We start from the raw sequence: 22,046 nt of genomic DNA on the forward strand, positions 1-22,046 counted from the left end.
GTGCTACAACAACATGGTTTCTTAGTTTCAGCCACAGATTAATCAGAAATCATGTTTTATTTCTCTTTAAAAAGACTCTGCTTATGCACTACCACTTTTTTTTTTCCTTCTTACAAAACCCCTGAGTCTCTCGTCTGGGATCGCGCTGCAGAAACCGTTCAGAACCGACAGCTCAAGAGCTTTTCGGGCTGAGCCGACTGGCTCCTCTTTCCCACAAGAGGGGGCTCTCCGGTCGCTGTAGTACTCCTCCCCTTCGACTGGGAAGGGCTTTGCAATCTCTCGTAGGCCAGCAGAGGGTATGTGCGGGACAGTCTGTAGTTCAGACTGTAGTTCAGTCTGTAGTTCATCACAGGATTCTCAGTCTCAAATCACAGATACGTGTCTGCCACCGTAGCCCTAATGAAATTTTGTATCCTCTTAAAGTAATACTCTATTGAATGCATAAAGTATCAGCAAAAATTCAGAGAGCCCTTCAATTCCCACCAGAATTTCTGATGTTGTAGTACCTCAATAGATAAAGAGGGTGCAGGTGTTCAATAGTCTTATTCACTAAAAGTTAAGTGTGCATACAGAAATCCCTCCTCTGACTCACCAGAACTCTTACTACCTCCAGAAAGGGCACAAATGCCAGAAAAGTGAACCCAAATAGAAAAAACTCTAGACATAAAAAATCAGAACTGTGAGATTTCATTAAAAGTAATATATCTATTCAGAACATATCCCTATGATGTAATATACCTGTCATTACTATAACCATGCCAGTACAGTCTTAAACATCATATTACTAGAAATACATTGCATGTCAAATTTCGTTGTTCAAACTGCCACTAAGGCAAACAAATAGCAAAAAGTATCAATGCAGAAAAGCCAATTTATTTTATTTCTGTGAAAGATTGAGATTTCTTGAAAGATTTATAGAGGTATTTACTAAACATATAGATTTTACTGTGATTTAGACTATAATCTGTTTTCTATATAGGTCAGCCAATGCCTGTTATGTGTTAAAAGCTGAGGAAACAAGTGCAGGAAAAGAGGCTAAAGCCAGGAAAGAAAAACCAAGAGGGATGAACTATGCAAAACTGAATAAGCGATTAGCCATTTGTGATACGTCTGAAAATATAAAAAAAGATTTTGTTTGGCATATAAAAAAGCATGAAGAGAAAAACTGCTTAATGGATTATGAAACATTACATATTTCAAAGGTAAGAGAGCTACTCCTGTGGACTTGTGCTTTTCATTCTTACAGGATTTTCTTAGTTCATGTTGGGGCTATATTCCACCCTCTTTTCTAGTAATACTTATCAGAAAAGATATGAAAGCAGCAGATATGAAGAAGCAGGTTTATGGGGGATATGCAGCGTACATATCTCACTTTTTCCTACCATCCAAACAGGCAAGATGGAACTTTCGGGTGCATTTGTTACCGCTTTTTCAGAGGTTGAATTAGTACAGGGAAAGGATACAGGGCTTAAGCAAGATCATGTACTGTGATTTTGGAAGGAGTAATACTCAGCAGCCAGGCTTTTGTTTAAATCATTTGCCACCCTTCACCCAGAGCTGAGGCGTGGGACCCTGAATTATTGTGGCTAGGATAATAAAGAGGGCAAAAGTGAGACTAATGCCTGAACGAAGCAGCCTTTATTGTTAACATCGGAGTGATTCTGGAGTACCAGTTGCCCATCTCATAAATCCAGCTTGTCATGTATTGGCAAGGAAGGAAGGACTGAGTGAATGACAAGCCTACTACTGAACAGCACTTAGATGAGTGGGGGAAAACGTGACCTTTGAAGGTGAGCTGCATGAGTGCCTGGGGGAGCGCGTTGCTGTGAACACAAGAGAGAGTACAGAGGCGCGCTGGTGTTTATCCATGATACACGAGGGCGTGGATGTGCCGACAAGAACGGATACCTCCCTACGCGCGCAGGGACGTGTGTCTGATCTGTCCTTGCCCAGCCTTAGGTATAGTCATGCCTATCGATGGCGGCGTCCAGGCCTGCGGCTGCAAGTGTGAGCAGACCTGAACGTGCACGTACTCCGCCTTTGTCTGACCGGCAGCCGCCTCCGAGCGCGCCGCGGGGACCGGCGCAGGGCCAGCTCCCCCCCCCCCCCGCCCCAGCCCCGCGGGTCCCGCGGGCACGGCCTCCCGCCGCCGGCCGGGGCTGCCCCTTTAAGAGGCCCCAGCGCCGTGTCAATCGCGGCGCTGGGCTCCTTCCCTCTCCTCCCCTTCCGCAGCGCTGCGATTCGGGGCGCCGCCGCCAGAGCCGGGCCGCGCGATGGGCAGCCGCGGGCAGCCGCTGCCGCGCCGCCACCCGCCGCGCCGAGGGGGCTCCCGCGGGGCCGCGGGGCGCTCGGGCACCGAGGGGTAGCGGCAGAGCTCGCCGCGGGACGCGCCGCCGCCTCGCCGCTCTGCGCGGAGGCTCCGGAGAGCGTGTGCGCCCGGAGGACAGCACAATAGCCGGGAGGAGGAGACAGGGAAAGGGGCAGGGGGAAAGGAGGAGAGAGAAAGAGAAAGCACAACACGGGGGCTGGCGAGGGGAGGACGGAGCGGAGGACTCCTGAGCGTGGCGGCGCCGAGGGCCGTGCCCAGGACGGCAGCGGCAGGAGGTGGGTGGGTGGGTGGGGGGCGATATTTACCTTCCCTCCCCCGCCCCGAGCCTGCTCCTTTGTCCACCCACTTTGAAGTGCTCTGGGATCGCCGGGGTGGGAGCGTTGTTGCTCGCTAGCAAAAGATCAGTCATGCCGGGGAGAGAGTAGCGAGCGTACGGCGGGCTGGAGCCGGCAACAGCCGAAGGAGACGGGGAGGAGAGAGTGCTCCGGGGATTGCCGTTTGCCTCCCAGTTGCCCTGCATGGACCGTGAAAGAGACGCATTGAGTTGACCCTGCGGAGCTGTTTCTGCTTCTACATGTGAGATCCGGTTGGTTTATTCTCTCCACCTATCTCTCTCCAGCCTCCTTCCCGTATTCTCCACTTACTCCTGTATGCAAAATGGTGGACCCTGTGGGGTTTGTGGAGGCTTGGAAAGCACAATTTGCAGACTCTGAGCCTCCTAAAATGGAGCTGAAATCTGTGGGAGACATCGAGCAGGAGCTGGAGATGTGCAAAGCATCTATCCGGAGACTGGAGATGGAGGTCAACAAGGAGAGGTTCCGCATGATTTACCTGCAGACTCTTCTGGCAAAGGAGAAAAAAAGCTATGATAGACAGAGGTGGGGTTTTAAACGTGTTTCTCAGTTGCCTGAAGGGGGTGCAGAGCAGCAGATCCAAGACCCGCATCATCACCAGTCTGCTGACCAAGACGAATATGAAAAAAGCAAGTCACACCACGGGGAGGAAAAGTTCAAACCCAGGATACACTCTCTGCGGAAGCTGTCTACCCAGAGTGATGGGTCAGACCTGTTGCCTTTGGACAGCCCCCATCATGGAGAGGGAGAGCAGGACAGGTGTAAGTACTATGGTGAAGAGAAGCTGAAGAGAGTTGTAGAAGATATGGAGAATCGCTGTGATACAGATGGCTCTCCTTCAAAACACAGATCGGCTTCCACTCGCAGGCTAGTGGGATCTGCTGAGAAGGAGGGATCATTTGAACCTATTTCTAAGGAGAGAGGGAACAGCACCAGTGTGGCAGCCCTAAGGTCCAATTTTGAGAGGATTAAAAAGGTTAATTCACATTCTTCTGGAGATAACAAGGATGTTGTTGAAAAGCCCTTTTATGTGAACATGGAGTATCATCATGAGAAGGGTCTAGTAAAGGTCAACGATAAAGACGTTTCCGATAAAATAAGCTCCCTTGGTAGCCAAGCCATGCAAATGGAACGCAAAAAGTCTTTGCACTCCCTCCCTTCTAACATGGTACCCAGTTTCAGCGAGTTCCAGAGGCCTGCTTACAGGGGAAGGTCCTCGGAGAGCAGCTTTGGCTATGATGGAGAATATGAGGATGCTGAACTGAACCCCAGGTTTCTCAAAGATAACCTGATTAATGCCAATGGCAGCAACCGCTCACCTTGGCAGCCCATGGACTTTCAACCCTATCAAAGTATCTATGTTGGTGGAATGATGGGGGAAGGAGAAGGGAAAGGACCTATTCTGCGAAATCAGGGCACAACTGACCAGGAAAAACATCTCACTTGGCCCAGGAGATCTTACTCCCCCAGAAGTTTTGAAGATATTGGAGGAGGGTATACTCCTGATTGTAGCTCTAATGAGAACCTTACCTCCAGTGAGGAAGACTTCTCCTCAGGACAGTCCAGCCATGTCTCCCCCAGCCCCACCACTTACCGCATGTATCGGGATAAAAGCCGTTCTCCTTCCCAGAACTCTCAGCAGTCCTTTGACAGTAGCAGTCCACCAACCCCTCAGTCTCAAAAACGGCACAGGCAGCAGCAGGTCATTGTGTCTGAGGCTACTATTGTGGGTGTACGAAAAACAGGACAGATCTGGCCAAGTGACGGAGATTTGCCTTCTGGGAGATGTCACCAGGACAGCTGCTTCCATGGGGATACAGGTGCGTACCAGCTTTTTGTTTAGTCTTTTAAATGTATGGAGCAGGAAATAGTATCATGGAAATGAATGAGAGAGGTTTTCTCCGTGACCCTGGGTGAATCGCTCTAAGGGGGCAACTGTTTCATGTGAGAAGTATGTAGTTATTTTGTAGTTGTCCTGTTTTAGGAAGGTCCTGCAGAGGTATATGTCAGACTGCATTTTAGGAATACAGATTTGATTCCCAGAAGGGTTGATTCAGGCTTGTCTTGAGAGGATCGACAGAGTTAATCAGTTCTTAAAGTTTCAGTGTGAACAGTTGAGCTAAAAAGGGGCCAGAAGTGTTCAGTATTCACCACCAGATCGTTCCCTCCCTTGTATTCTTGCACTGAGGAGTAGTTGAACTCTACCTCGGAGGTGGTAGTGTGCCAACATGCTATAACCTGAGGGTTCTGCTGGAGCTTTACCAATAATGATGCTGCTCCCATAATCTTATTTTTTCCTGTCTGTATTAATTGGAGTGCTAGTTTCTCGTTCTGTCTCGTGTCATCCTTCAATTAGAGCTGATTGGAGGTGATGATTGTGCAACCCTGTTCTTGAAGCTTTCTGCTATCACTGAGTGAAGGAAGAACTTGGAATATCAGGAAGCCCTGAGGGAAAGCTGTTAATTTAATTTCAGCAGAGTAAAAATTTTTGTTTGGGGGAGTATGGGCACTGTTTGAACCCATTCTTATGTAAGCCATTTGGGCATGCAGGTGTGTCTGTGGAATCGCAGTGGATTTATAGTTGGTGGAAGAGGCAAACAGTGAACTATAGTGATTCAGATTTATTAAATGTATGTGGACATCTGAATCTATTTAGCAAGGCACGTAATATAAATAGTATCTTGTGCTAACACCAGTAGCCTTCTATGCAGTAAATGAAAAACAATCAAATCCAGAAATGAATCAAAAACACAGTACGATTGTTTTGATAGACTTCTGTCATTCTAAATCTGTGAGTTATCTTGTGGGTTTTCTTTGTCTCTTTGAATCTGTCATTTTGATAAGGGGTTAACGTTATTTGTCAATGTGAGTGAATTCCTGAACTAGCAGGTGAATTGAGAGGCCTATCAGAGATGATGTCACTTTCTCAGGTTGTGTGCGTTTGGTGTATTAGTTCTCAGAAGAGTAACTTTGCTGGAAGGAGTTTTACTTTCCCTGCTGATTGTTTATTGCCAGCAATACTTTTGGGAGCAACAATGGAGGGAGAACTCTTCCCTCCCCCCCCGCCATCCTTACATCCCGTTGTATTATTGGAAGGCTATACGGTTGTAATGGATGTTCACTGCACATGAAACCTCAGCACCCTGTCCTCACAGTGACTTCTTCCTTATCAGATTGTATATACATACTTGTTTTCTACCTGGGACTACTGCATTCTTGTTCAGTTATATGCATATGTTTGTATCTTATGGGTAGTACTTGCAATGCAGGGGAGAGGCTGGATCTTGTGCGGGTTTAAACTGAGCTGCAGCCATCTGTCTCTGCTCCTGTTTACTGATGCTCTTTAGATGACTGGGAATCCTCCTGGCAGTTGCAGTTTTTGCAGAAGGAAACAAAGAGGCAAAAATAACAAAGGTTGATAGAGCTTGAGGATAAATTCAGCTTTCAGAAAGGCAATAGATAATTTTTATTTTAAATAATGTAGCTGGGATGCAGCAATTAAAAAACCATCCAAACAAAAAAAGGGCTGCTGAAAAGTCGGAACAGTCACAGTTCCTGGTTGCACTGGAAAGCTTTGTGTCTGGTTCCTAAGGATGACCACACAATTGCATGCAAGGACAGAATGTAACTGATCCACCTTCTGCTTTCCTCAGCATAGGGGGTAACATGGCAAGCTTAGCAGGAACCTTCACCAGATGGCTAATCATTACTGTCTTGCACATTAGCTAGTGGCAACTTTTTACTTAGCCAGAAGGGCTTTTGCCTTCAGGAGGACTGTGTTTCTGATTAATTCCTACTGAGCATCATTTTATATAAATTTTCTTTCTTTCCTGATTAGGAAGAGTTTTGATCTGAAACCAGTTGGCCGAACCTTTTTTTCATAAAACAAACAAAAGGCATGAGAGATTACTGTGTGATTAGTTGGCTGGCTACTATTCCCAACTATCATTGATGTGGACTGTTCTCCATCACCATGTGATATGAAAACAGTTCACAGATCCAGCCAGCTTTTCCTGCACCTGTGGTTCAGTCACTGGTTCTGCCAGGCTTCCCTGAAGTTTTGCTTGAACAGAGAGTGCAAGTTTGAATCACAGCAGGTTCTGGCCAGCCTTCATGTTAATTAGCATCAAGTGGGATTTGTTCAATAGTATTTGGCTTCTTTGTGCATTCAGATTTTTGTATGCTTGCTGGCTTTGCTTTTCATGACTCTGGCTATAATAATACTGAATGTGGTGTGGACAGGTGCGATGTGAACTTTCCGTTTGGATCTGCTGTCCCAGTGTATCTTGAGCTTGGCCAGCGGACATGTGCTGTTTTGTCCAAATTCTTTCTTGAGTTCACAGTCAAGTGATAATTTCCTACTTTTGTATTACAAAAAAGGACCAGAAGGAGGTCACCTAACTCTCAAGTGAATGGGATCCAAGCCAAAATTTGAATCTGGGCTCTTGGAGATGGGTTATCAAAAACCTTAAATCAGACAAAGGTAGTAGGCTTTCAGTTTTATCCAGGGAGCAGAATGAGAGCTTCAGGGTTGAGATTTGGTAATAACTGTACTTTCTATTAAATGTACTTAATGGAGCCTGGGCAAAGATATTTATGTTAGGATGAATTATGTATCACTAATTTCCTATAGTGGGAATAAAAAAAAATCACATCTTAACTCTGCAATAAGCTTGAATATTTTTACTATGATTGTGGAGGAAGAACAAGATTTTTAAAATTCTGTCTACTGTTAAACACTAGTTGCAGACAGACACAAGAGAAGCCACCCGTTGTGCGTTTCTGCTTATAATTGAGGGGAGAGTTGCAGAGTGCTGTTATGCAGTGATGAGGCCTTGCAATGGCCTCAGTTGGGTCAGTTTTTTACCTAGCAACAGTTTGTTAATTGAGGAGCACACTGGAGTTGTTGCTTGGCTTTATAGCTTGCTTCGTAAAATCAGTGCATGCTCTCTCATAGCTCTGTGTGTGAAATGATTTTATCTATCTGCATAACACCATGGAAACTCTATCTGGAGTCCACATAGATAATATTTACCTGTAAAGCTGCTTCCTTAAAGGTGCCCCAGTAGTGACTTCTGTTCACTTGAGAGGACTTGATAGTCCTCTCCAGAGAGTTCTGCCAGGCTCTCTCTATAGAAAGCTACCAATAGCCATAGTGCTCAGTATAAGGTCAGTTTGGGGAAATGTGTAATTTAATTCCATTGGGAGTAAAGTTTTACTTATTTTAGCCTCTACTAAGTGTGGGAGTACCGAATGTCCCTTTCTGAAGAGCATGGAGCGTTCTCTATATTTTTAGTGAGTTTGATGTAGACACAGGAAAGAGTGCTGGAATTTATCTATGCATGTGAACTGCAAGACTCAAAATTCCTGTTATCTCAGCTGAGCAGAATGCCATTTTATAGCGCATACTTACTTAGAGCTGTAGATTCTTCAGTTTTTGTATGCCTTAAATGCCTGACCAGATAGGCAAGCATCTGAATTTCCTGCTTTTGAGGTAATCCTTGACACTACTTAATTTTAAAGCCCCAAGAAAGCATGCGATATGTTGTCATGGAAGGACATTGTTCTGTACCAGTTTCTGCAAGGGTCTGTTCCTGAGTTACTTGCATGTTCTGAGATCTTGGACAAGTTTCTTAATGCTGCACTTCTTCCACCCACTATTGTATTCTGTGGATTTTACAAGACTTAGTTTGAAAAGTGCTTTGCAATGTTTTAGCAGTACAAAGACGACTCATGAGGGAACGTGCCAGTGCTGTTGCTGCTGTTTAGAAACACAACTTTCCTTTGAGTAACTGAGGCAGACTTCAGTCCACTGTGTAGTGATTCTTCCTTCTGAGGATCTGAAATGTAGGAACTTTCATAATGTGCAGCTCGCTTGTTAATTTCAAGGGCTGCTGGCCACAAGTCCTGCTGTCAGTCTGGGACTTACATTGGGTCAGGAATGAGGTTTAAATTTTCTCTGACACTTGTTTAGTTCATTTTACTATTGCTTTTTAAACATGTTTTAATCCTTTGCTGTGACGATCAGTGGACTTCCTAGGAGCACTAATGACAAGATGCTGTTTAAATGCCTGCCCTGCTTTCCAGTGATTTAGTGGCTTTTGAGATTATCAAGCTGCTTGTGCTACTGCTCCCCTCCTCTTACTCTGGGGGAGTGAAGAGCTCCCTCTCTTTCTCTGCCAAATTTCTCTTTTCCCTCCAGTTGAATTTAGTGGGATCTATGGAGCTTTGGCTTTATGTCCCCAGTGATTATAGTGGTCTCTGCAGTCCTGTTTGTTTTGTTCCTTCTTCCACAAACAGTTGCTAACCTTTACCTCAGGCCTACCATAAGTAATGGCATGCAGATAGATTTTATTTTTGCTTTTCTTAGGTTCACCCTAGATCATGGAGTTTCTCCCACCCCAATGTTCAGGTTCTTCTGCAATCACAAAGTACCTGTATTTGAAATGAGAGTGTAAACCAACCCAGATAGTAGTTGCCTGATGCTGGGAAGCCCTGAGAGTGCTGATGTCACCTGATCTGTCTGTGTGAAGCTCATTTTCGCAGAACCAAAGGTGAGCAAGGGAGCAAAGAGCTGAGGATGGGGATGAGCATGGTAGAATTGGTTAGGGTTTGGAACTAATGAAGGGACTGGGCAGGTGGAGTGAAACTAATTGCTGTATGGAGGAATAGGCAAACATAGGGAGAAGGTGGGTCTGTCTTAAGATTGGTATAAGCACTGACCATGGCTTATGAAGTGATGTACTTGTGCGTGTAGGTGAATGGACTTCAAAGCAGTGAAATACATTGCGGAATGAGGTGCTTTGGTCTCCTGTGTTTTGTCATCTCTAGCAAAGCAGTTGCACAAGTGTGTGGTTTTAACCTTGAAGATTTTCACTGTTTAGTATAAGTATATGTGACCCTATGTATTGGCTTCCAGAGGTGCAAAACTGGAACACTTTACTTTTGATTCTTGCAGTTATGTTCTCTGAAGCTAACGTTCAGACAAAGAAAGCTAGGAGTCTACTAATTTGTGGAATTAATTGCTCTGCCACCTCTCCTAAGTGCTTCCATTTGTCTAATATCTCTGGTTTGGATATTTGGATAAAATGCTAAGTACTGTGTTCAGTCACTCCTCCTTTGACAGCTTGCTTTTCACTGCCACCAGAAAGTTTCACTGAGGTGTGAGCAGAGATAGTAAAATGAGTTGGGTGGAATGGGGAGTAGGCATCCTGAGTAACAGACTTGGGAGGGGGAAAAATAAGGTTTAATTAGAAAATTTTTTAAACCTTCAAGTGTGGGTTAGGAAATGCTTATTTGAATACTGGGCAGTGCACTATAGCTAATGATACTGACTCTTAAAAGAAGTGTTGGAGGAGGGGAGGGTGATTTGTAATCCGTTTGACTTTGCAAGCTATCTGAAAGATGGGCCAGCAAAGGAGACAGAAGCCTGTGAAGGTTTGGGTCCCAGTAATAGTGTGGAAACCTGTCTCTGTCTTCCAGTTCTAGCACATTTAGCAGTTCTCTCTCTAATGCCCTCCCTCTCTCCCCAACCTCTTAGGGATAAACAGTTACTGTGCAGAGGCAAGGAGGACCTGTATTTCAGCTTCAAGGAATTTTGGAGGTCAGTCCATAAAGGTTAATGAGGTGAGACTTGGCAAGCTGTTTGAGGAGAATTGCTCCATTTCAATTACCATAGGGAAGCATATTGCTGTTCATGAAAATCAGACTGTTGATTGGAGGCACAGCTTATCTGAAGCTTCCTTTCCCCCAGAGAAACCAAGACTAGTGGGTTTTCTTTGACTGTCTCCTCTTTGATTTGTTCTGCCCAGTCAGATAAGCATGGAAAGAATAATAAGGACCTGATCCTGTTCTTTTCCTGGTGAAATATCATTGACTTTAGTAATCTTACTGGCACGTGTAGGAAAAGAAATGGTGTTCTGGTACAGGTTGAATGGCAACTTTGCTGTGCAGATAGAGGGGTAGACTGCAAGTGACAACAGAAATACTGGCATGGATTAGTGTGGGTGAACTGCATGTGAATGAAGTACTTCCAAAACAACAATTTGAATGTCTTAAGTTACAAAGCAGGTTTTGGCCAGCTCACTGATAACAAAGTGGATTGCTTTCCTGATCATATCTTTAAATTACATGTGATGTCAAAGTAACCATGAACTGTAAGTAAATCCTTGAATGTTGGTCTGTCTTATTGCTGAGGCAGTTTTACAAATCCATAACTTCTCTAAACTTGTTTTGAGTTGTACTGTATGTGTTTTAAACAGTAAAACTGTCCTGTGTAGGACCAGCGTGGTGTATTTCTGTCACAAAATCTGGTTGCAGTTTGCAAATCTTCCTGTTACTAAAATAACAAAAGCATGTCTCCCTTTTGTCTTCTTCCCAGCTGCCAAAATGGTATGTCACAGACCCTTTCTTAACCAGGTTACGGCTGATGTAGTAATCAGATTATTGCAAATGTAATTGGAATCTCTGTTTCAGAGAAAGCTCTGCCCATGGCAGCTGGAGCTGAGTTAGTTGCTCATGGCTACATGAATACACGAGGGGTATGTGTGTGAGAATCTACAGTGATTGCCCTGTAGGAAGAGTGAATTAGTAAAGTTCAGTCAGTTGGTTTATACTACTGAATTGTGCCTGTTGGTATTGCAGGCTGTTTGCCTAGTTGTTATCTTCTGTTATTTTGTTATTTGCAGTCATTTCACCAGTCCTTGTTGCTTCTGGGGTTGGGTTTTTTTGTTGTATTTTGTGGAGGGAGGAATTCTTTTCTAGGGAGAATAAATTCACCACAACCTTCCTTCTTTTAAAAATAATATATATTAAAAAACCCATCGTCTTTTGGAGCTTCTGCACAGGTTAGGTCTCACTCTGAAGTATCCAAAAGCCCCAAATTACTTATAGATTGGTCTGTGACAACAGGATAGTAACAACTGTAGCAGGCTGCTGTGGATCACACAGTACTATCTGAAATTTAAGAAGCCAGCTTTTGCAGTAGTGACTTAATAGTGAGCAACTTGTGTGTTTGGACTTGGCAGCTCCTCTGTGTTTGTGACCTGTCCTTAATGTGTGGAGAAGTGCACTGTGCAGCCTTGGCTCACTATGTCTGTTTACTTCTTAACGACTTTAGAATATTCTACGCTCAACACTGAAATGCAGCTACTTCTCTGATGGGATATGTGGCAGCTATTATGTTATCAGAAATTATATACTCCCTTGGCTGCAAAGCTAGGTAAGGAGTGCCCATTTTGAACCTGCAATATGGGTGAGGCTGAAGCAGGCTCTAGTTGTTAGGATAGTTAAAAAAAAAGACACAAAACCCTCAGTTACCTACAGTCACATCTGTGTGTTCTTTTAAAATGGGCCAGCAGCTTCCGAGAATAATCTGTTCTGAAGAAAAATACCTCATTCCCTGGAGCATCAGGCTTCAAACGTGTCTGAGCTGCTAAAAAGTAAATGTGATTGGTCTGTTGTCACTAGGGAGGTGTAACATACAAACACAGAGAACTGTATCTGCTGCAGTCCACAATTACATAGCACAGTATGATTTTGCCCAGGCAGATACTAATGGCCTGTCAGCCTCCCAAAGAGATTAGATTATGGTGCTTAGTATGGGCCAAGGCACAGAAAAGCATGTTTCTGTGACTGTTAGCATCCAACTGCCTTAGTTCATAGCAATCCTCATTTTTGCTTCCTGCTAACCTAGTTCTGTTCCCGAATTTTTTTTATAATGGTCAGCACTGACATTACCACATGAAATTTCAGAAAAGAATATGCTGAGAAAGTGAGTTGATCACTGTTGGAAGACTTCTGTGTTCCCCTCATCCTTGCCCTTCACCTCTTCTGCAGACTGTCCCCTTTATCTGAATCCTTCTAGGTTGAATGTTTGAGTGTGGGAGTTCTCTTCCCTTCCCTTCCCTGGATGCCTTGTATACTTTTGCTTTACATTCTCCTGAGGTGGTCATTGGACCTCTCAAATCTGATAGGGATGAAATCACTGTCATCACTCTAAGAAAACATAGTCATGCCTCAATCTGGCAATGTTCTGTCATTGCCTCTGAGGAAATAGTGGTATTTGTATGAATATATTTGTCTTTGCTAATTGTACTAATTACTTACTTGAATTTGTGGATTAGCCAGCAGAGAACATCCTGTTGTAAACTTCTATTGCAGTTCTCCTGTCTAAGCCTGATTGTGGTGGATACCAAGCCCAGTGCTTAGTTGTGATTAAAGGTGCCTTGTATAGGTGGTAGGCAGCCTGCACCATGTCAGTGACTGCAGTGAAGAACAGCACAACTTACAGTCTGTTCCTTGGTTTACTTTTCTTGTTTTTCTTTAATAAAAAGCTGATGAGTGAAATCTGAATTGCAAAGAGGAAAAAAACCTGACAAGCTGTTGTCTCGATGAAAATACGTTGTTCAGCCTTGGGACATACACCACTTCTCTAGTCTAATATTGATCATCCAGAGCTTCTGATATGGGGTAGGTGGATATCAGGAAGAGAATGCTTTAGCCAAGTCCAGAGTATTGTCTCAAAGGTGCTCTTGACTTCCTAACTTGCTGGAACAAGTATCTCTCAGCTCACATAAGCATGCTCCTCAAAGGTCTTCAAGAGCTGCTTCTAACTATGACAGAAGACTAGTACATTTAACACAAGCAATACGCTGGGGCTAACAATCACCTGAATAATTGTTTGAGTGAACCTTTTGTTCAGCCTTTTCTCCACTAGCATCTTTCCTAAGGAACTTACCCATAGGAATGAAGTTACGCTGCGAATCATGTAACTAGTTTGGGTGCTCCATGGTCTGCTGTTGCTCTCTTTCCTAGGAGACCTGTGAATGTAATGAGACCAAAAGGCAGATGTTGCTAACAGAACTTCATGATGAGCATGTATCTGATCAGATGGAGGGGTCTGGTGTGGGAGAGAGGGGACTATGTGTTTAGTCCTCAAGTATCTTCAGAAGAGCCAGCGTGTGCTCCCCTCAACAGGGAGCCTGGGAACCACTTGCTGTCTTACACTTACGCAACAGTTCAGTTTTTCCCAGCACAAGGGCCTTTGGCAGACCTGACTGGTCCCCATGCTCTTTTCTGATGATAGGGATCAAGAAAATTCCATTTTTCCTTTGGTATTTCAGGTGGAGTATTGAGCTACAGGCCTGGCTGCCTTCTTGAATTGATCTCTACTGAATGGCAGTAATGAGAGGCTGATTGCAATTTTGAGATTGTTTACATGGTCTGATGCTCTTGTCATTCAGATGAGGGCTGGGTTCTGCTTCACGTGAGTGCAGGAGCTCTCATATCTTATGAATTTAGATCAGAGATATTGAAGAAAATTATTTTCCACTTTCTTGTGTTCCTAAGTGATGTTTGAACACATGGCCCAGAGAATGCAGACCTGTCACTGCAGCCATTTAGTCTTTGGAGAGGCACTTCCTCAATTTGATTTCCTCAATTTTTTTTTCTTGAAGGTCCTCCTAAGCACAGCTGAGCAGTTACACAAACCCGTAAGCCTTTCCCTTTGCAGCTGTTGAGAAACCACACTGCTTTGTATAGAAATATATACATAGGATTTATACATCACTTTTACCCTTTCTAATCCAAATTGATTTTGCAACTCCTGTATGCACTGAGTGAAATAACTTTATATTAGTAAACTGATGGTCAAAAGTAAAACTAAAGATTTGGAGCTACTGGAGTACTGGTTACCATGAAACCGTACCAGAAACTTCAGGTTAATGCTGATCCCTCTCTTCTTCAGTATTAGGGAAGAGAAGATGATCTTGCTTCTCTTCCACTAGTAGCACTTGTCCATCTTGCTGGGGTAGGAGTGGGCAGCACCCTGGAACAGAGCTGTAGCATCTGTAAGTCTTGGGAGGAGACAGTATTATGGTGGGGGGACACGTATCCCAGGAGGATGTAGGAGACAGAAGGTCCTAGTGCAGCCTCCACCTCAGGGTGAGGGGTACATCTCAACCAATCTCATCTCAGCAGAGTTTTTGTAGATAGTTGATAGTACCACGATATTTATTTTAGTACCTCCCACTGTTAGCTTGAGAGCTCCATGACAATGTCTGCAATTTGACATTGATTTTATCTTTACACTCCTGTTTGTGTTCAGTGTCTCTCACCACTGAAAAATTCTGTGTTGTACTGAAAAGTTCCATCAGGGAGGTAAATGGGTGAGATAATGCTGACTCCAGCAGAGGAGAAAATCTAGCACTCCCTAAGGTAAATAAAGAACTGGCTGTGCCTAGAAGAAGCAGGTGCCTATAGCTGTGCTGTGGAGGGCAGTCACGTATTGGTGCACCAAACTCAGCTTCAAAGGGAGCCCCTTGAGTACATCCAGGGGAGTGGGGCACTGAAGGACACCTCCAGTAAAATCCACCTGGTAAGGTGGTAAGAATTCATATTCGTACCATGCAGTCACATTGCTGAAGTCAACTTGCCATTACCAGAGTTTTGCTGTATTGCTAAAAGGGTCAGGGTTCCCATCAGGAAAAAATATTACCCTAATGGAAAAGAGGTAGAGCTTGGAATAACCAGCAAGGAAGGAATGAAAGCACTTAATGAATTTTTTTTTCTCCTTGGCTTATTGTTTTTGTTTTATTTAACAGTTGGACACACCAATGGCTACTCTTGAGAGCTGTAACAGTATCTCAGGAAAGACTTGATCCAGGACTTTCTGGTGGTCAGGTGATTTCCAGTGACTGTTTTGCTGTGGCTGAAGCTCTGCAGCACTAGCTGTATGTTTCTATATAACTACCTGAACCACAATTTCTCAAGATATCTTGATTTTGAAGTGTGGGCTTGATCTCTGACTTCAGAAGAGCTGATAGGTTTTTCACAGGCCTAGGTTATAAATGTTTTAAAACTTACATGCGTGCAGCTTATGCTGTCCCGTTTCAGTAGCAATACTGCAGTTGTGGTTGAGAGCTGTCTGTGAGCTATACTGGGCAGGCAGTTCAAAAACCTAATTCTGTTTTAAAGTTTCTCTTACCTTTTGGAGAACTGTGTTAGCTATCCATATGCATCTGCCACGCCTCCTGGATGGGTGTTATGGAAACACTAAGGCAGTTTGGAAAGCATTTTTAATTTAATAAGTCTTTTAGTGCCACTCTGCCTCTGCTATCTTAAGAGGCAGAACGGCAAGAGAAAGTGATAAAATGGTGTTTACATTACAACATCAGATATGCTTTTTTCAGTTTGCCCAGTCCTCTGAGGTAGGACTCTGTCAAAATGAGTTTTGGTTAGGTAGGTTTTTTTTAGTATGCATGGAGAGAAAAATATGTCAATTTTTATGTTTTTAGAGTATCTGAGACAACAGAAGAAGATGCCTTCCTTTCAGCTGGGTGATCGTCTGCAACAAACTTAAGTTCTGTTACACCGTGGTGTGATCTTAGCGGTTTGAATGCGACTGACCTGTCATGTTTGTGTTCAGCAAACATGCCCTAGCCCTGACCTTGACTACCCCAAATTTATTCAGGCTTGAGCACTGACCTATACATAATTTGTTGTGATCTCACTGTCTGGTCAAACTAAAATACATACTAACGTGATCTAAGCTCTGCTTTGTTTTGTGCTTGATATGTAAATATAATGAAATGCATACTGCAGATAAAAGGTTACGCATCTTTCCACAGTTAGTGCCTGTCCTCCATTTCAGTACTTGTATGAAATCTCGGTATCTCCACTTAAAGCAAGGAAGGAGACTTGATTATCTGTTATGTAAATGCGTTCTGAATATATGTGTGCACAAGAAAAATCTGAAGAGGAAGAATTTTTGAACTTAAATCTTTTATTCTGTATGTAGGTGTTTCGGACTGATTTCAATGTATGTGCAAATATGCACTGATCCAAAGATACAAGCACCCTTATCAAGTTCCACCTAAACTTTGTAACAAGCTTTTTCTTGTAATTAGATCAACAGCTGGTTAAGAAAACATTCTGATGCTAAAACTGTTTTTCCCAGTAATGGGCCCTTGCCATGTAGGGCTGATGCACATTGCAAATAGGCTTGTTTAATAGCATTTGATAGTTGGTTGTTTTGTGGTTGTGTTTTTTTCTTTGTAAGGAAAAAAGCCATTTGCAAGCTTTTTCAAACACATGTAAAGAATTAAAAGTGAACTTTAAAAGAAAAACAGCCTTGGGTTTATAACAAGCTTTTATCTTGTATAGTAATTTGCATAAATAAATTTCCAAGTGTTTTAACAAGGAAGTATGCAGCTCAGTCTTTTGAGATGCTGAAGCTCAGGCTTCTAGCTGAATTTTGGTGAGCCCTAGTGTCCTGGAATCCAGTTTGGTGCATTTCTCCTGGACCACACTTCTTTTAGCTGGAAAATAGATTAACTTCCTCTATATATACGTGTTTAGAAATTAGTTTATATCCATATATAACTTTTAAAGGAAAATACTGTTAAAAAAAAGAAAAAACAAAACAGAATGAAGACGACTCAGTTCTGTTGCTGGAGGCTTACCCTTTCACTGATTTTTACAATTCCTATACTTTCTTCCACTACTTCTTTTTTTCTTCTTAATTCTGTGCTCCTATTAACTTATTCAGTTTCCCTCTGAATAATTAAGTTCAAAATCTGGGTTGCATTTGCCTACCTATGACTGTGATTGGTTCTGCTTATGTGTTGATCTGTGTTTTCCACTTTTTTGTTGTTGTTTGTTTAAAATTTGAAGCAAGGGCTGCCTTGTCTTACAACACGTACTTTCAACATAATATGAAAATACTTGAGGACATACAAATATGTCTTCCAGTATTTTCATATTATGCCCCTTGAGGCTAAATCTTGATTTAAATTGTCTTTGGTGATAATGCTTCATGCTGTGGCATGCTGCCCTGTCAGTTGTGCCAACAACTGTTCATTTGTAGGTTCACGCTGAGAACTGGATCAGGGAATTTATCTGTGGGTGTTTTTTGTTTTTTTTTTTCCAAGCCAAAACCAAACAAAAATCACAAAACTCCCCAAACCAAAACACAAAACCCCTCTAACCATGGATCCCATCCATCCTCCCCACAAATGTTTGTGTTGGAGCAGCAACTGATTGGTTGCTGTTGGAGGGAGAGTATAATGCCCCGAAAGACAATGTGTGCTTAAACCCCAGTCTGGTGGAACTCTGGGGTTTTTAATTCAAATAACAATGGGAACATTAATGCTGAGAAGTCATGTTTAACTTTAGCAATTTCACTTCTGATTAGCCAGCTGCTTTGGGATTTCAGGAAGAGGTTTGGGGTATCCTTTGAACAGAGTACCTCTTCCCTAGGCAGATGCTTTGTTTCTGCTGTTGGGGGGGGGAGGGAGAAAGGGCAGCCTAAGGGCTTGCTGATGTTTGAAATGGAGTCTGTTTTGTAGAATAAATCTAAGTAGAGTGCTAGGACTGGAAATGGGGGAAAAGATATATTTACTGTCGGTATTGTTTGCGATACAGACCAGATGACATCTTTCAGTACTTCATGTTTTTCATTATTACATCAGCAAATAGATTGACTACTTATGGCCAGGAGAAAATGGAAAAGAAGATACAGTTATTCCTTTTTACTAAGACTAAAAAAAGTCTCTAGCTTCTGCTAAAAGATTGTTTAGGTCATAAATCATCTGGAAGGAGGACTTTATGGATGTCAGGTCAGCACAGCTTTTAGATGAGCGTGGATCACCTTAAGTAACTTGCATTTAGTTTCTAGGAGTGTATGTGAGAGTATTTATGGGCTAAGATTTCATATTATTTTTTATGTTGTAATTAGTGTAATGAGACATCTGCAATATTACTTCTTACAACTACATAGTATGTGAATGTTTTCCCTTGATGAGTGTTTTTGGAGAAGGGGAGTTTTCGAGGTTATTGGTAGGCCTTCTTACGCTTGTTCGCTTTGAAATATAAAATGTCATTGTCCTGGCCTAATAGTGCAACTAAGACTTGTGTCAAATAGCATGATTTGCTTAAAAAGCTCAGTCTAGAACAAGGAGGGGGCAAGGGTCATCAGGAGAAAATATAGGTAGCTTACAGCATTAAAACATCTTTACAGTTTCTCTTTTCAATTTTATTTAGGATGTTTACTTGACTCCCCCATAAGACTTCTATTTTTACCTGTGAGTGCTGGCTCTGCATAGATTTGTGAGCTCTTCTGACTTAACTCTGCTGAATTCCTGGCTGTGTAGCAGCCAGGTGTTAGATTTCTGGCTTCCAGCTTCTTTTGCTCTTTCTGTTCCTGTTCAGTCCACAAACATGGAAAAAATGCCCCACCCTGCTGACTCATTGTGCCCAGAGCACTCCCTATATTCCTGAAATAGGATTAATGTCTGAGGCAGTCTGAACAACTCTACAGAGATGGGTCTGGTTCTCTTCTGCCGAACCTCTTTTTAAAATAGCTGGTTTCTTCTCTTAGGCCCGTGAATCTTGTCTACGTGCTCTACCAGGCCTCAGCCCCATGGTGATTTCCTTATCTCGTATTCATTTAAAGGGCTTTTGCAACAAATACAACTGTTGTAGAAATCAACTAGTATGTAGAATAATCCTTTTAACAGGTTTATTCTGATACTCTATTGGGTATTTAAGTGGATTTAACTGTGTCGTTTAATATGTCCTTGAAGATGGTTCCAAATGAAACCTGCTGCTGTCAAATCTGTCACATCTCTGTATGCATACCAAGTGTGCCTGGGAGATGTCAGGCAGTGCTGTAGGCAGTGGGGAGGGGTTGCTATTTATAGGGGAAAACTAGGAGTAGCAAACCACTTAAGCTGTTTACCATCATGCTGTCTACAACTTGGTCTCTCAGATAATACTCAGAAAGTCTAGTTGCTCTGCAAGGACTCAGAAGAAGTTATTTCCCTGTTACAAGGGTAAACTCCTGTTCTTCTGCCTGTTCTTCTCTTCTCCACCTTACACTGTATGCAGTTGTCTAGTGGCTCACCCCAGGGGCAGCTGTGCTACTGTATGTATCCCTTTCGCTTGTTTTGTTTTGGGATCAAAGGACTGTGTGAAGGCAATGTCAATTATTAATTCTTGGTTTTAAAAATACACAAAGTGACACACTTTTTCCCTTTGATTGAAGTAAGCAGCAGTTCTACGTCTTCCCACCAGCCTACTGTGCAGCCCTGTTGTAATGTCTCAGGTTTTGAGTTCTTGCAAACAAGTGCATCCTGCAAAAGGCCGTATTTGGCAGTGAAATAGTAAAATGCCTGGAAAAGAACGTTACAACCTTGAGCACAGCCCTTTGGAATGTAGCAGGTTCCTGATAAGGCAAAAATTGGGTGGGTGAATGTTTTTCAGAGAATCAGGCCTGTAGAAAGGAATAGTGTTTAAGACGTTGGGTGTCCTGTCTTTAAAAAAAGTCTTGGGTTTTGTTTTAAGTATACTGAAATAGTCTTAATTATATTAAAGTCTGTGTGAAACTTGTGAGTGGGGTCAGTTATTTACTTTTAAAAGGATAACTTGTCATTCTAACATTACAAAGTACTGTTTTGGAGGTTGGCTTAAAAAATGCATATAAGGATCCTATATCTGTCTAGGGAGTGGGGAGCAGAAAACTCAGTCTAAGATTTCCTGCACAAAAGAGGAAGGATACACACTATTAAAACTGGATTTTTCTTTCCAAATCTTCTCTTGCACTATTGTAATGATATGGGCTTATCTGCTCTTGGGAACTGCAGGTGTTTCAGAAACAAGGATAAGTTAAACTATCAATATCCTGTTCATCCAAGGAAACTGAGGCTCTGATAACTCCAAATAAAGTGTCCAAGATCAGCTACAGATGATAGGTCTGGGATCTCGACCCTGAACTTTTGTTCTGAGTTCTATAACTTAACCTCTAAGTCAGTCTCTACTACATACATCTCATCTGTGAAGTGAGGTGGTAACATCGATGCTAAACAAACTTTGTCATGGCTCATCTCTGTCTGTGGTGGTTAGGTGAGTGCGGTTTAACCTTTGTTGTTTTCACCAGTTGTGCTAGAGCCCTGCAGTGGATAGGGCCTAAAGGGAAAAGCTAGTTAAATCCACATAACCATCCTGTCTTTCCATTATTGCTGCCTTTTTGTTGGTTTATTCCACAGTTACTTGTATGATAAAGAACCATACTGGTGACCACAGCTTCTTTTATGTAACCAACCAAACAGCCATTTTTTAATTACTGATGAATGTAAATGAATGAAGCTATAAAGTAGTTTCTGTCTCATTACTAGACTCCTTACTAGGAAGCTCTTCTGTCTTTGTTTTTCTGTCCAAGTGTTTCTACAGCACCTAGCACAGCAGAATCCAGGGTTTTTACTTTTGTTCACTTACTACAGTGCAAACAGCACTTCTTTTGCCCATAACTGTTGTTAATAGTATGATACTTTGCAATACAGAAATTATGTGGCAGGAGAATATTTCAGGGAAGTCCAATCTATTCCCCTCCTGAGTTTGCTTAAGAAATCCACCCAGCCTCCAGCTGGCAACAATAAAGGAGGCAGGAATTAAAAAAAAATCCAGTTTTCCTGTGCTACAGGATTGACTTCCAGACTAACCGGCTTTTCTTATTTACATTTCTCCAAGGGCAGATCTGTATGTTGGGTTTTTTTGGGGGAGTGGGTTGATGTTGGGGTGGTTTTGTTTTGTTTGGTGGTGTTTTGTTGTTGTTTTTGTGGGGTTTGGTATTTGGGTTTTTTTTGTGTGTGCTTGTTTTTTAACTTCTTGGAAAGGTGCATTTACAGTAAAGGTCACTTGTGTTTCAGATTGACTTACTAACCAGTAAGTTCCTGCCAGAACAGTACTCCCCCTAAATTTTAAAGCCTTCCAGGTAGGTCTCATTAACATTCTCATGTAAGATCAGTGAGAGAAGCTGGTGTACTTACTCAGCAAAGGAATGCAACTGTATTGTGACTGTGGTATACTAGCAAAGCCTAGAAACTTTCAGTATCTTCTTTGCAGCAGCTTTGCCCAGGTTCTCATTATCCGGTGGTCTATTTATACTCCTTGTACCTGGTTTGTTTTTGGTTTTGGTTTTTTTTTCTATTATTGTTATGTCCAAAGCTTCTTTACTGAGCCCTCTGCTTGTTCTACCTCTTAAGGAGAACATTAAAATCTTAAGTTGCTAATGCTCTGATTCAGCAGCTCCCTAAAACAGTCTTTGTGGTGAGTCTGTTTACACTAGTATCAAGAAATAAGGTGGTACTGTTCAAAGGAAAAATAAACACTCAGCCCTCTGGGAATGCACCATCTGAGTGGAACAGTACCTACACGGCTCTCTTGACTTTCTTGTGAATAACTGTGCAGTGTTAAGCCCTCCTGTGCATGCACCACCTATTACTCATCATAGGCTTTTCCCATCAGAGTGCACTCTGATGCACAGGCATCAGTGTGATAGACTTCCACAGTTGCACAGTTTGTTAGAG

General features: G+C 42.6%; 1 protein-coding gene across 1 annotated transcript in view; it reads left to right on the plus strand.

The window, feature by feature from the left end:
* The first annotated feature begins 2,628 nt into the window (after nucleotides 1-2,628).
* Nucleotides 2,629-22,046, plus strand: part of BCR (BCR activator of RhoGEF and GTPase) — a 98,206-nt gene continuing 78,788 nt past the window's right edge. The window contains exon 1 of the mRNA XM_072880305.1: nucleotides 2,629-4,502. Coding sequence (XP_072736406.1) covers nucleotides 2,987-4,502 — 1,516 coding nt within the window. The 5' untranslated portion in view covers nucleotides 2,629-2,986. The remainder of the gene's footprint in view (nucleotides 4,503-22,046) is intronic.

Source organism: Ciconia boyciana, chromosome 15 (assembly GCF_034638445.1).
Source record: "Ciconia boyciana chromosome 15, ASM3463844v1, whole genome shotgun sequence".
Taxonomy (NCBI): domain Eukaryota; kingdom Metazoa; phylum Chordata; class Aves; order Ciconiiformes; family Ciconiidae; genus Ciconia; species Ciconia boyciana.